Source organism: Macrobrachium rosenbergii, chromosome 14 (assembly GCF_040412425.1).
Source record: "Macrobrachium rosenbergii isolate ZJJX-2024 chromosome 14, ASM4041242v1, whole genome shotgun sequence".
Lineage (NCBI taxonomy): Eukaryota > Metazoa > Arthropoda > Malacostraca > Decapoda > Palaemonidae > Macrobrachium > Macrobrachium rosenbergii.
In genome coordinates this window covers 54,922,271-54,937,578 of record NC_089754.1, presented here as the reverse complement: position 1 = coordinate 54,937,578, position 15,308 = coordinate 54,922,271, and the positions used below count along the sequence as shown (strand labels likewise).

At 37.4% G+C, this 15,308-nt stretch overlaps 1 protein-coding gene across 24 annotated transcripts in view; it reads right to left on the bottom strand.

Moving 5' to 3' along the window:
* kat80 (katanin 80) overlaps positions 1 to 15,308 on the bottom strand; it is a 214,553-nt gene that overhangs the window by 69,827 nt on the left and 129,418 nt on the right. For 19 of the 24 annotated variants that reach the window (XM_067116965.1, XM_067116971.1, XM_067116964.1 and 16 more), the window contains one exon: positions 9,346 to 9,476. In XM_067116965.1, coding sequence (XP_066973066.1) covers positions 9,346 to 9,476 — 131 coding nt within the window. Of the gene's footprint in view, positions 1 to 9,345; positions 9,477 to 15,164 lie in introns of all 24 variants that reach the window. The other 5 variants (XM_067116972.1, XM_067116955.1, XM_067116962.1 and 2 more) reach the window with 1 other exon arrangement.

The following is a 15,308-nucleotide window of genomic DNA, read 5'->3' as shown; positions in this document are numbered from 1 at the left end:
AGGGGTTCCTTCGGGGAGATACCGTGTTGCATCACGGAAACAAACATGCAAAAACAGAGCACCTAAAAGATTTATAACTTATGTCAATCTGGAAAATGATTCATTACATACGATGGGAATATAAATAATTATGTAGACAGGGAATTTGAATAATTATATAAACTGGGAAAATGAGTAATTATATAAAATGGGAATATGAATAATTATATAAACTGGTAAAATAAATAATTATATAAAATGGGAAATAAATAATTATACAAAATGGAAAAATAAATAATTATATTAACTATGAAACAAATAATTACATAAAATGGGAAAATAAATAATTAAGCAAAATGGGATAATAAATAAATTATATAAACTAGGAAAATAAATAATTATATAAAATGGGTAAATAAATAATTATGCAAAATGTGGATAAAAATAATTACATAAACTGGGAAAATGGATAATTATATAAACTAGGAAATAAATATACAAAAAGGGAAAACAATAAATTATCCAAAATGGGAATAAAAACAATTACATCAACTGGGAATATAAATCATTATATAAACTGGCAAAATGAAAATAACTATATAAACTGGGAAAATAAATAAAGTATCTCCAGCTATACAAAAACAATACCTAAAGTTTTATAGAAACCAAACAGAACCGTTAGACAAAAAAAAAAAAATACAAATAAAAACGGCCCATAATAAAAAAAACTCGTTCATGGACAAAGAATAACCCAGAATACCGGGGGAAAATCTGAAGCTTTATAAAGGAAGCTTTATAAAGGAACCCAAAAAGAGGGATGAAATAATGAACGCAGAGAAGAGGAGAGATTTATAAGAATGGAAATTACAGCTTTATAAAGGAACCCAAAAAGAGGATGAAATGGATGTGGATATAAGGATGAAACAATTCAGGGAAGAGGAGAGATATGACAATGCCCAGTCAGAATGCGTGTCTGGTAAATTATACAGTTGCAGCAGAATAAAGGGAAAACTTAAGGGAGGGAGCCACGAGAGGGGACTGGAGCTCGGAGAGAGAGAGAGAGAAAGAGGTGGAGAGAAAGAGAGAGAGAGAGAGAGAGATAGTACACAGCAGGGTCGAGTAGAGGGGGGAGGGTGGAGGAATGCACCGCGGTCTCTGTCGTTGAGGCCTTCAGCCGAGGAGAAGGTTTACTGTAGACGGAACGAGTCGTTTTAAAACGAGACACTTACATAACGGTTTGCCACCACCAAAACGAGAGCGAAAAAAATTCAGCAAGGAATGCATGACTCGCTAAGTTTCCCTGCGCCAAAATATCAGGTATACAAAGCCACAATCTCTCTCTCTCTCTCTCTCTCTCTCTCTCTCTCTCTCTATATATATATATATATATATATATATATATATATATATATATATATATATATATATATATGGAAATAATCAACACACAATAATCACGTGTGGGACTGAATTAAATTTCTGACTCACATCAGGATCGAACCCGGGTCTTTATATTGAAAGACGAGATGATTTCCGCTGCCAACACCCGTTGCTAAAGTAACCAATTGGTTCTTAGCCACGTAAAATAAGTCTAATCCTTCGGGCCAGCCCTAAGAGAGCTGTTAATCAGCTCAGTGGTCTGGTAAAACTAAGATATACTTAACTTTTTTAACCAAGCCACAAGATTCATGAACGGTCACTCTCGTCTTTCAATTGAAAGACCTGGGTTCCTGATCCTGATGTGAGTCAGAAATTTATTTATATATATATATATATTATTTTGTATATATTTTATATATATATATATATATATATATATATATATATATTATATTAATATTAAAATGTCAACATATGAATTCCAACAGCATCGCCAGACGACATTTTAATTCACAGGCCTGAAATTAGCGTCTGCTCTGGTCATTACGCTGCCAGTAATTAAATGTTAGGGTTATTTGTAAATGTTCTTGACTTTCTCCAGAGAACAAAGAGAGAGAGAGAGAGAGAGAGAGAGAGAGAGAGAGAGAGAGAGAGAGAGAGAGAGAGAGAGGCCTTAACAGCTCTAGTTCAGGAATTATAGTTAGGTTAAAGCGAGACCTTTCATACCCACCTGCTTCCTGTATTGCACTAGACTAAGAGTCTCTCTCTCTCTCTTCTTCTCTCTCTCTCTCTTTCTTCTTTCTCTCTCTCTCTCTCTCTCTCTCTCTAGTACTTAATAACTAACCTTTAAAAACCTACAAACTATACGTATAACAACAACTATTACTGCCCTTAAGCATTTGCGCAAGGACAAAATATATTACTACGAAAATAATCGTGAAACGAGAGAGAGAGAGAGAGAGAGAGAGAGAGAGAGAGAGAGAGAGAGAGAGAGAGAGAGAGAAAATTACCTGCCAATCAAACAAACGAAAAGGAGACGCAAAACACACACACACAACCAAACCAAACCAATCTGAAAGGCACACGTCAGAATCAATAAGGCGGAACAGGGAGAATCTCTAGGAAGGCAAGATTGAATAAGGACGGAAAACGCCATGACGATCCACATTGGAAATGGGTTTTCTTTCCCCCCCCTGATAGTTACGGGATCTGGCAGACTGAGCCCTAACCTTAACTATTGAAGATCCTCTGACTAATTCAAGGCCAGTCTCCCGGCATGTCGTTTACAGATGGTTCCGAGCAGAGCATAATTCAGTGTTTGTTTTTGACAGACGTGTGATTGGGGGGAATAGCTCTTAAGAAAATGGGAGACCTTTCGATAATAGAAGACAGATTCCATCTGCAACCACTCGTTTCTATTAGTTTTCAATAATAATAATAATTATTATTATTATTATTATTATTATTATTAATGACTAAATACAGTGGATTTTGGTTCTATTTTCTTGTTGTTTTGGATTACATATTTTACGAATGTACAATCTACAATATTATTATTATTATTATTATTATTATTATTATTATTATTATTAGCATTTTACTTAACTCTACACGTGGAATAAGACCACCTGAATGTCAGTGTGTAAGTCTCAAAGACAAAAATAAGATATACATGTTATTATTAGCAAGGGGATATTGCACAATTCCGATTAGATTACGGACTTCCAAATTTGGCAAAAATGAGCTGAAAGAACATTACACCTGCAGTCATATCTCTCAAATTATTAATATTACCGAGATGTAAGCGTTTCCGTACACACTACACAAACCCGAATGCGCAACTCAAGATAAATACATATATCTTCGAAAAGTCTGCAGCAAATGTACCATTGAATGCATACTATTGAATTGAATTGAATATAGAATTTAGGCCAAAGGCCAAGCACTGGGACCTATGAGGTCATCAGAGCTGAAACGGAAACTGACAGTAAAAGATTTGAAAGATGTAACAGGAATGAAATCTCGAAGTTGCACTAAGAATCAACTATTAGGAATCGAAAGTCAGATGGACGAAAGAGAATACGAAAGGAGTTACAGTAAAAGGAACGAAAGGGGTTGCAGCGAGGGACCTAAGGCACGCTGCAAAGAACCTCGAGTAATGCTGACGGCACTACCCCGCCTACAGGGTGTATACTTATGCGTACTGTACCTCCGACCGCGGTTTGTTTTGGGGGAATCTCAAGAGGCTGCCTTAACTCCATTTTAGTGACATATGAGGCCGGCCCCAGCGTTGATTCCAGTGCTCAGAGCTTCCCTGATTACGGTGTTCATCGGTGTTCCGTAATGTCCAGGTGAGTAACTGCCAGATCCTATTCCCACAATTAGGAACCTCCAAAAGCCATAATGAGGTACCGAAGCATATCTAACACCACCTTCTTGCCTTAGACGCATGACGCACGTTGAGGGGGGGGGGTTATTAACAATGCCGCAAATCTTGATACAGTTCTTAGGAGATGGAATCAAGATGCAATGGATCTTGACTGAGAGGCCAACAGAGTGACAGTGAATGAGTTGTATAATCCTCAAGGTGTTGTATAATTGTAAGAAATTATTCTAAAGTGAAAATCAAAGATGGGGGGAAAATTAACCACACGATTTGTCAAGTAACAAATTACACCTTTGAATTAAGTGATCTTTTACGTAAAAGGAAAACAAAACATATGATTAGGTGTAAAAAAAAAAGAAATAGCTAAACCCAGTACAGATGGTTCTCCGATTTATATAAAAATGTACAGAGACCAGATTTGCGGTTTCCGGACCTTTACTTGCTATTTCCGCTCCCTCCTCCCCCTTCTCTCTCTCTCTCTCTCTCTCTCTCTCTCTCTCTCTCTCTCTCTCTCTCTCTCTGTGTGTGTGTGTGTGTGTGTGTGTGTGTGTGTGTGTGTGCGTGTATACGTCTGCGCACGCAGGCATTATCTATTCAGAGTGAAATAGATGGATGTTCTTCCCCAGAATGTGAGTCCAATTCACTCGGGACTACAGTCACTCCCTATCAGGTTTGAAGCAGGAGAGGTATATTAATGATTTACGTTCCACTCTGAAGAATTGGATGCCACAGAGAGAGAGAGAGAGAGAGAGAGAGAGAGAGAGAGAGAGAGAGAGAGAGAGAGAGAGAGAGAGAGAGAGAGAGAGAGAGAGAGGCAGGCATAACGGGTTTTAAACTTTCCCAATACGAGTGAGTACCTTTGGGAAAACAAAAGTTTCTCGGCAAGGGATAAAAAAAAAATGAAAATGGACGTTGGTTAGGCGAGAGAGAAAGTGCGGGAGCGAACGGCAATGGTGGTCATTTATAACCTTCAAAGACAGAACGAATGGAGAAAAAAGTGAGTAAAAATGAAAGAATGGAGGACGAGACGTTGTTGGGAAAAGTGTGCGATTTGGAAAGGCTGGAAATGCTGGAAGATCCAGAAAGTCCTGGATAAATGGATGGAAAGAAAAAGTGTGCAATTTGGAAATGCTGGAAGATCCAGAAAGTCCTGGATAAATGGATGGAAAGAAAAAGTGTGCAATTTGGAAGCGCTGGAAATGCTGGAAGATCCAGAAAGTCCTGGATAAATGGATGGAAAGAAAAAGTGTGCAATTTGGAAGCGCTGGAAGTGCTGGAAGATCCAGAAAGTCCTGGATAAATGGATTGAAAGAAAAAGTGTGCAATTTGGAAGCGCTGGAAGTGCTGGAAGATCCAGAAAGTCCTGGATAAATGGATGGAAAGAAAAAGTGTGCAATTAGGAAGCGCTGGAAATGCTGAAAGATCCAGAAAGTCCTGGATAAATGGATGGAAAGAAAAAGTGTGCAATTTGGAAACGTTGGAAATGCTGGAAGATCCAGAAAGTCCTGGATAAATGGATGGAAAGAAAAAGTGTGCAATTTGGAAGCGCTGGAAATGCTGAAAGATCCAGAAAGTCCTGGATAAACGGATGGAAAAATGAGGTATTATAGGAAGGACGAGCCTCAGCATGAGAAAGAGCAAGAGAATAAACAAGATTGAGATGAATCACGGGGATTATGCTGGGGGAGTCGTCCCACTGTTGATGTAAGGCGTCTACGTAACAGAATTATTCTTATTAAACCAACCGAACAATGGACATTACATAGATCGTTGTACTGGTTTTACTCTCGAACCTTACCTTTGTGAATGTGTGTGTGTATGTGTGTGTGTGTGTGTGTGTATATATATATATATATATATATATATATATATATATATATATATATATATATATATATATATATATATATATATATATATATATATATATATATATATATATATATATATATATAATATATATAATAATCATATATATAATATATATATATATATATATATAAAAGAAATAATCAACACACAATCACGTGTGGAACAGAAAATTTCTGACTCACATCAGATCAGACCCAGGTCTTTCAACTGAAAGGCAAGGGCGCTGCCCGCTAGGCCATACAAGTCATAATTTTGTGTGTATGTATATTTACTTATAATTATATATATAGAATGTGTCTGTTTAATACACAAATAAAATCATAATTTTGTGTGTTATGTATATTTATTTATAATTATATATAAAGAATGTGTCTGTTTAATACACAAGGGAAAATGAGTTCGTAGCGAAATCAGAGACCATCAGTTCCACCAAAATGTAACTGCTGCGTCTAAAAATAAAGCAGAATTAAATTCCGAACGCCCACACTTCACAGTCCAGGACCACCGAAAGTAAAATCGAGGTCTCAGGGCGTAAAAGAAAACACAATCCTCACTATCCACCGCAATTTCCCATCTCGAGGAAGGAGTCTAAATCCAAAGGGACAAGTAGCTGCCACGTTCCAGACTTTCCGGAACGTGAGTGGATAATACTCAAGGAAGGAGAGAGAGAGAGAGAGAGAGAGAGAGAGAGAGAGAGAGAGAGAGAGAGAGAGAGAGAGAGAGAGAGAGAGAGAGTCAACACAAACTCTTCAGTAAAACAGCGCGACATTTTCAATCTGTGCTTCCAGCAATTATCATTTGATTCAAGTGTATATTTAAATATATAAAAATAAATAGAGGATCTAAGCGTGATCGAAGGATTACTTAATAATGACATTCTAATTGTTAAGAGATCTCTAGTTTTCGTTCCTTGGGTTGTTCCTCCTTCACAGAACATTTTATATATATTTGTCTTTATTTATATATATTCATCACGTTCCATATTTTCGTGATCTCAGTTATACATACACACATGTAAGCGCTCTCTAAAATGTGTATGAGAGAGAGAGAGAGAGAGAGAGAGAGAGAGAGAGAGAGAGAGAGAGAGAGAGAGAGAGAGAGCATGTAGGTGTGTGTGTGTGTGTTTTTCCCAGCAATCGAACAGTGAAGCACTGGAATTAAACAAGGAATTACAAAACTCACTCTAATGTAAACGACCTTGACGATGAAGCAACCAAGCCTCCCCCAACCCCACCCACCCCACCCCAAACCCCACCCCACCCCCACCCCCGCTCTTCCTCACTTCCAGCCGGAATGGAATTACGAAAGGAGGAGTCCACACTTCACGTGACCTGAACAAATAAAAGAGCCGGAGACAGTAAACGCATGCGAGATGCCTTTGCACGGACACAAAGGAACGGAAGGGAGACACGACACGCGCGCCGGACATCTCGGGGTCTTCGAAATGAGATTTTGAAAGATGGACACAGTAACAGAGAAATAGAAAAAAAGAAAATTGAAAATTAATGGCTGCTACCTAATTTCAGTTCTTCCAATATTCTTATTTTTTGGTCAAGGGCTGCTTTCGACTCCTATAAAAATATGGGACGAACCTACTATTTTCACCTCAAAATAAGTAGTTCATTTATTAAAGTTTTTTGAAAATGGACAAAGTAACAAAAAAAAATGAAAAAAATTCAAGTTAATTCTTATTTTTGGTATCTAATAAAAGTTCTTCCAATATTCTTATTTTTTGAAAAATGTCAAAATAATATAAAAAATTAAAGGCTGGTTCTAAGTCACTTCCAATATAAAAATAAAAATATGGGACAAAACTATTTCCTCTACCTCAAAATGAATGGTTCATTTGTTTAGTTAACTGGCGTTACACTACTGCCTGGATCACTTATCATTTATCTGATAGTAAATTGTCGTGTTCTGAAAAAATATCTATGTTTAAGAATATGAATACATACTGCATAGCGTTCCGCATAAGTAATACAAACATGCAAATATAACCAAAGGTGATTTCCATTGATGAAAGGCAAACAACTTTAAATACTTGCTGCAGAATTCTTAAAAATGTTCCGCAGAATTTTTTCCAGAAACTGGTGGCATGTTATCTTTCTCAATGTTAACTGATAAAGTCCAAATTATTAACCCCAAAACTAAAATTGTGGCTGTTCTTGATGCAGTCTGCTCGACGCAATGATTCTCATTTCTCTCTCTCGATTATATTCTCCTGTTTCCATCGGACACTCTCTCTCTCTCTCTCTCTCTCTCTCTCTCTCTCTCTCTCTCTCTCTCTCTCTCTCTCTCTCTCTCTCTCACAAAATCGGAGTGGTTTCGGTCAATTATTCCTGAAAGGCAATCCCAGGTTGCTGTCTGGGAACTCCACTTGCGATATTTTCAAATTATCTCTGTGAGAAAAATGTAAAGATTTTTAAGTCTATTTTTTCAGCTGGAGAAAAACTTGTATCATCTAAGCATTTCAATTTACAGACTATATTCACTTTCATCACCTACAGATTTATCAGCATGTACAAAAATATATAATCGACATAAATTACATTCTGATAGGTTTTTATAATTCATACTTTCACCACAATAATTATTGATTATATCATTCATATCTGTTCACTACATGAAGTCCTATTTATCATCTCTATCTATTCACTACATAAGATCTTATACTATCTGTAAATCATCCCCGACAATCACAAAGGTCTTTACGGTCCGCTAATTTCGTTGCTAACTAAATTTGCTTTTAAGCTATTGTAGGTTCTCTCACAAGCTGTTATTGATATTTATATCAAATAAATTTCTTAATTCCACCTACCACTAACGCCTCCAATGCATTTTTATTTTTACTCCAATCTAAAGGTTTCCCTTTTACTTTGTGTGTGTGTGTGTGTGTGTGTGTGTGTGTGTGTGTGTGTGTGTGTGTGTGTGTGTGTGTTGCTAATTAAAATTTCTCTGTACTGTCTATTTCTTTTGCACAGTATTTTTCGCTTTCCATAAATCTGCCATAAACTTGTTTGTAACATCCATAAATTGTATTTATTCAGATAAATTTTCAATTTCCCATCTGTAAACATATCACACAAATAAATGAACATTTTCCTTTCATAAATTTCTTTGAAAAAACCAGAAAAATTCTCTTTTTCAACTGCCAGTTTATCTTTACAAGGGATGAATGACTTTTTGCGACTTATGAATAACCTTCACCAACCAATCCATTACTTTTTCATATAGGAATTAGTTTGAAATTTCTATGAACAACTTTTCAGTATTTAGTGACTCATGGTATTATGAGAACTTTATGAATAAAATATCGTTGTTATCATGAGTAATCAATAACTCCAATTTCTCTAATTCTCAACAAAGCTCGACCAGTGATCTTGTCACAAAAAAAAAAAAAAAAAATCAAACTTCTCGATATTCGCACCTAGCGATCGAGTTGAAATGTCGAATAATCCCTGTAGTATTAACAAAAAACAATAATCCCCGTAGTATTAACAAAACCCAGAAGTCTTTGGTTTTTCGCTGGGTGAGCGGGTTTCAGTACCACTCTGTTGGTCGCGAAAACCAGAAAAAGTTTCTGGTGATAGAAATTCATTTCTCGCTATAATGCGGATTCGACTAGGTAACCAATTGGTTCTTAGCCAAAAAATAAATCTAATCCTTCGCCAATGTTAATCAGCTCAGTGGTCTGCCCACCAGAAAAAGCTTTTCCAAGCTCGACTCACCAATATGCAATTGGGTTTGCCCACCGCCCATAGGTTCACCTTCTTGTCGTCTCCCCCAGTGACCAGCACGCGACCTGACTTGTGGCCCAATGCCAGGCAGTTGACATTAGCACCGTGCGCCACAAATTCCTCTGCGAATGACAAAAAATAGGCGTTAGTTGTTTTTTTTTTTATTGAGAAGATTACAAGGATGGGAATGGTGACAAGTTAAGATGTACATAAATAATATAACTTTACTGTGACAGGTTTACAGAAACAAACTTAATTTACAGGTTTGTTCAGAATAAATCTTACATAATTTACATAAAGAGAATGCTAGTTCATAAAAACATATATATATATACATAGAGGATAAATCTTCCAAAGCCTTCCTATGGAAATATGAGAGAGAGAGAGAGAGAGAGAGAGAGAGAGAGAGAGAGAGAGAGAGAGAGAGAGAGAGAGAGGCCCTCCAAAAGCCTTCCTATAGAGGAATACCTGGAGAGACAGAGAGAGAGAGAGAGACTCTAGGCATGAAAGTCCCTCCAAAGCCTTCCTAAACCTGGAGAGAGAGAGAGAGAGAGAGAGAGAGAGAGAGAGAGAGAGAGAGAGAGAGAGAGAGAGAGACTCCTCCCTCCAGAAACCTTCCTACAACAAGAATACCTGAAAATAAATGAGACTTGGACCTCCCGTCATCTTTGACAACTTTGCACTGACAAAACAGAAGTATCTTCCAAACCGACAAAGGAGGGCAAATGACTCAGCTGATAACGCAATCCCTGTTATCTGTTAACCTGAAAGCTGACATTCTCAGACGGCTTAGCAAGGATTTGACAGGAGTTATCAAGGTCGCTAATGCAGCGGAATGGCATGGCGCCTGATTAGCGCCAATGAACCTCAAGATAACTAAGGTATTGACGTCACAATTACCAGATGTTATATCTTGTGTACGATTACGTACAACAATGCAGATACCAATATACAGAGTTTTCATATACATACAATCTCGTTTACGGCTATGAGAGAGAGAGAGAGAGAGAGAGAGAGAGAGAGAGAGAGAGAGAGAGAGAGAGTACCACTATATAGAGTGTTCATAAAAATACAATGTCATTTACGAGCATGAGAGAGAGAGAGAGAGAGAGAGAGAGAGAGAGAGAGAGAGAGAGAGAGAGAGAGACCACTATACAGAGTATTCAATATAAAAAGTACAATACATACAATCTTATTTACAAACAAGTGAGAGAGAGAGAGAGAGAGAGAGAGAGAGAGAGAGAGAGAGAGAGAGAGAGAGAGATACAAATACCAATATACACAGTATCCATGTACATACAAACTCATTTATGAACATTTAGAGAGAGAGAGAGAGAGAGAGAGAGAGAGAGAGAGAGAGAGAGAGAGAGAGAGAGATACAAAAACCAATATACAGAGTATCCATATACATACAAACTCATTTACGAACATGAGAGAGAGAGAGAGAGAGAGAGAGAGAGAGAGAGAGAGAGAGAGAGAGAGAGAGAGAGGTATTTCCTGTCTTGCACTATATTACGGAAAGTGGAGCGTGCTCCTATTACGTAATGCAAGACAATAATTCTCACAATATCTGTAAAATATAATAAATACTCGAGCGAATAAAATAACAAGGTTAAATCTGATAAACCTCACATTTCCTCTATTCGTCACTTATTATTAAAACCACATCAATAAATACGGGGGCATACCACCTAAATACGGTACCAAATTCACTTAGAACTAACGTACAAATATTTTATATCATCTCAAAAACCAAACTAAAAAGTAAACAAGTAATAAATGCGCCGAAGTTTCTTCGGCGCAATCGAGTTTTCTGTACAGCCGCTACAGCGTATAATCAAGGCCACCGAAAACAGATCTACCTTTCGGTGGTCTAGGTATAATGCTGTATGAGCTGCGGCCCATGATACTTTAACCACGGCCCAGTAGTGGCCTGGCCTATATCGTTGCCAGACGCATGATTATGGCTAAATTTAACCTTAAATAAAATAAACACTACTGAAGTCAGAGGGCTGCAATTTGGTAGATCTGATGATTGGAGGGTGGATGATCAACATACCAATTTGCAGCCCTGTAGCCTCGGTAGTTTTTAAGATCTGAGGAAGGACAGAAAAATTGCGGACAGAATAAAGTGCGGAAGGGCAGACAAAGCCGGCACAATAGTTTTCTTTTACAGAAAACTAAAAAATAAAAGAAACAAAGGCGAGTCACTCCTCTACTCACAATATTAGCTTAAACTTAATTCTAACCTTCAAAGCAAATGCGGAACTATTTTAATTAAGGAAGAAAAAAAAAATTACCGATCTTTTAGAACGAACAAAGGGAATGGCGGCACTTTGTGTGAGTTTCACTCACGCTCCCAAATTACACTTACGGTACCGAGGTCATTTACGTAAACAGTTACGGAAATTTAAAAAATCTATTTTTGGTCGTCGGACCTCACGACGGGGTATGTGGAGAGTGCCTTTGTGTTTCGCTGGAAAAACGAATGCTAGCACATTACTGAAATATAATTCATACATTTATCTGCACATACAAATGAATGCTAACACATTACTGAAAAATAATTCAAGCATTTATCTGCACATACGAAACTAATGATAACACATTTTATTTAAATATAATTCATACATATATCTGCACGTACAAAATGAACGCTAAAACATTTTATTTAATTATAATTCAAACATATATCTCCACATACAAAATGAATGCTAACATACTGAAAATCAATTCATACATTTAACTGCACATACAAAATGAATGCTAACACATACTGAACTACAAGTCACATATTCATGTACACATACATACAAATTAAGACCTGGCCCGCAGCTTAAGCAATAGAAAAAATCGCAACAAAAAGTCAACATTTTTCAAAGTTTTAATTTTCGTTCCCTAGGGCACCAAATTCACAAAAGAGGAAAAATTGAGAAAAAAATCAGCCAAATCCATCATGAACAAGCCAAGGAATACACTGAGAGGACGGCTGGGAGGAGGAGGAGGGGAGGGGGGGGGGGAGGGAGGAGGGGAGGGGGGAGGGGTGGGCCAGTTACATCCACACGAAACCTGTTCCCAAGGCAAAGGAGACCTGGGGTAACCTGACACTTCATTACCCAAAGGATGAAAGCCAAGTCGCTGTGAAAAGCTCAAGGTAGCTCGTTCCTTCGACTTCATAGACATTAGTTTGCGAGCAACTTCATCTCATTTAAATGTTACATGCAATACTTTATGCTTTACTGTACGTATTCCACGTACATCATCAGCTAGGGTATATAAATTGCTTAAACTTTATACACGTAAAGAAATCTGAGGCGTGGCTTAATGCTATAAAACACTTTTTTTCAGTTTTATATTTTACATATTCCATGTTCTATGTATAAATTGCTTAACAGAATGTATTATACTTTATACGCAATTATATAAAAGAAATTGAGGCCTTTAAAATTTATTTTATATTTTACAATACATCATCAGCTAGAGTTTATGTAAACTGCTTGAAATTTATACAATATGTATTATACGTTTAAAATCTGAGGCCTGGCTCATTCTGTAAAACATTTTTTTAATAAGTTTGGCAAATGAAACGAAAATACACATTATTAGCGCAAGCAAAATGAATGGAACTGAAAGTGCTGAATGCTCTGAGCCAATAATGGTAGATATATAATACGTGTCACGTTTCAGTGAGGTTATACGTGTATACACATAATGTATATGCCAGACAGAAGAGAAATATTTATTTTGTTGACACACAGCCACACTCCCACCGATCAGGTCAGTGCCAACGGTTTTCAACTGGGAAATGTGGTCTAAAAACGTCGAATACTCCAAACAGTATCTACTGATGAAAATATTTATATAAAAATATTTATACATAAAAAAACTCCCCACTGAATATATAATAGAAACCTTAAAACAACACAAACTGCTGGACAATCATTGGTCACCGAAGGCCTGGTGGCGGAAAGCAACAATTTCCACTCATTATCGAGTTGCAAGTACCTGTTTCTGTGGCGAAACATTCGACCACACTGAATAAGCAATGACATTTGCGGCGTGCTGCATATATTGACGGCCGGTGGTCCCGAGCTTTCATGCACAAGGTCAGGACTCAGGGGGACGCGGGGTGGGCGAAAGTGCTGCGAATTCCAGAGTCAGTTTAAGGTTCCAAATTGTCAATACGGATCAGACGCGACCTCGGAGACAGCATGAAAACAAACTCGGTCGCCAACGACAGCAAATGGTCACGAAAGACCGCGAAGGTCACGGAAGGAGGGTGTGACGTAAGACAAAGTAGGAACGCTACAAAAAATTGTGTACAGAGTTCAGAGGATCTGCCTGAAAAAAAAAAAACATTAACCTTACGGGTCTCCCCATTCATACATCTTATCTATGAACGTCAGCATAATAACGGTTCAAAAGGTGCGTGCACTGAATTCCAGAAGCCATCCTTTGCATACAATGAAGCCTCACGGAAGCACTTGGGTCAATATGCTAAACACGAGTGGATGAAGCCACAGCAAAGGAAATCCTCAATAAACCAAACTGTGTTGACATTACTTATAACAATAAGAACGATTTAAAACTATCACATCAACTGTGATAACTTCATAATCTCATCAGAGTTGTCCTTTGCATCTCGAACAAAAACTTCGAGAAAGTGGAAAGCTACACTGAAAATAATCTACTCACGTTTTGACATTTCGTTTTCCTGCTTTCACCAAAAAAATAACACAAATATACCAGGCTGGGATCTCCTGACGTAAGCGCACCGTAACTAAGCTAAAGGAATAACAACCGCCACTACTTTCCCTGGTGTGAAGAGGCTCTTTGGTGACATAGGTGGCGCTCTCCCATCACAGCCTTACGGGGTTTCAAATTTCCATACTTAATCTGGATCGCGGTCGAAGTTATGTAAGGTCTAAGTCTGGAGAAGAGTGAGGCTATGGACATTGTTGATAAACACCACAAAAGAGTGTACAATATTAATAACTGCAGCCATAATGCCACAGTATTTTGCTGTGCATTATTAATAACAGCAGCTGTAATGCAACAGTATTTTGCAGTACAATATCAACAACAGCAGCCATAATGCAACAGTATTTTGCTGTACAATATCAAAAACAGCAGCCATAATGCAACAGTATTTTGCTGTACAATATTAAAAACAGCATCCATAATGCAACAGTATTTTTTGCTGTACAATACTAATAACAGCAGCCATAATGCCACAGTATTTTGCTGTGCAATATTAATAAAGCAGCCATAATGCTACAGTATTTTGCTGTGCAATATTAATAACAGCAGCTATAATGCAACAGTATTTTGCTGTACAATATTAACAACAGCTGCCATAATGCTAGAGTATTTTGCTGTACAATATTAATAACAGCAGCCATATGCAACAGTATTTTGCTGTGCAATACTAATAACAGCAGCCAAAATCCTACAGTATTTTGCTGTACAATATAAATAACAGCAGCCATAATGCAATAGTATTTTGCTGTACAATATAAATAACAGCAGCCATAATGCAATAGTATTTTGCTGTACAATATTAATAACAGCAGCCATAATGCAATCGTATTTTGCTGTACAATATTAATAACAGCAGCCATAATGCAATAGTATTTTGCTGTACAATATTAATAACAGCAGCCATAATGCAATAGTATTTTGCTACAAACATACTAAGAGGACATCTCAAATAATTATAAAAAAAAACTCTTTGGAAGGAAAGACAATATACTCTACAAAACTCATCATTCAAGACACTTCAGGAATCAGTAATAAGAACAAGCACATACCTCGTATGGGCAAATCAACCTTGAGTCCCATACTCCACTTCATTGTGCCCACCAAGACTAGGTTTTACGAATGGAAATGCCCCAGTTCCTATTAATCGCACATTTTCAGGTCAAGTTCGTCAATCGCTGAACCTGGAAGCCATT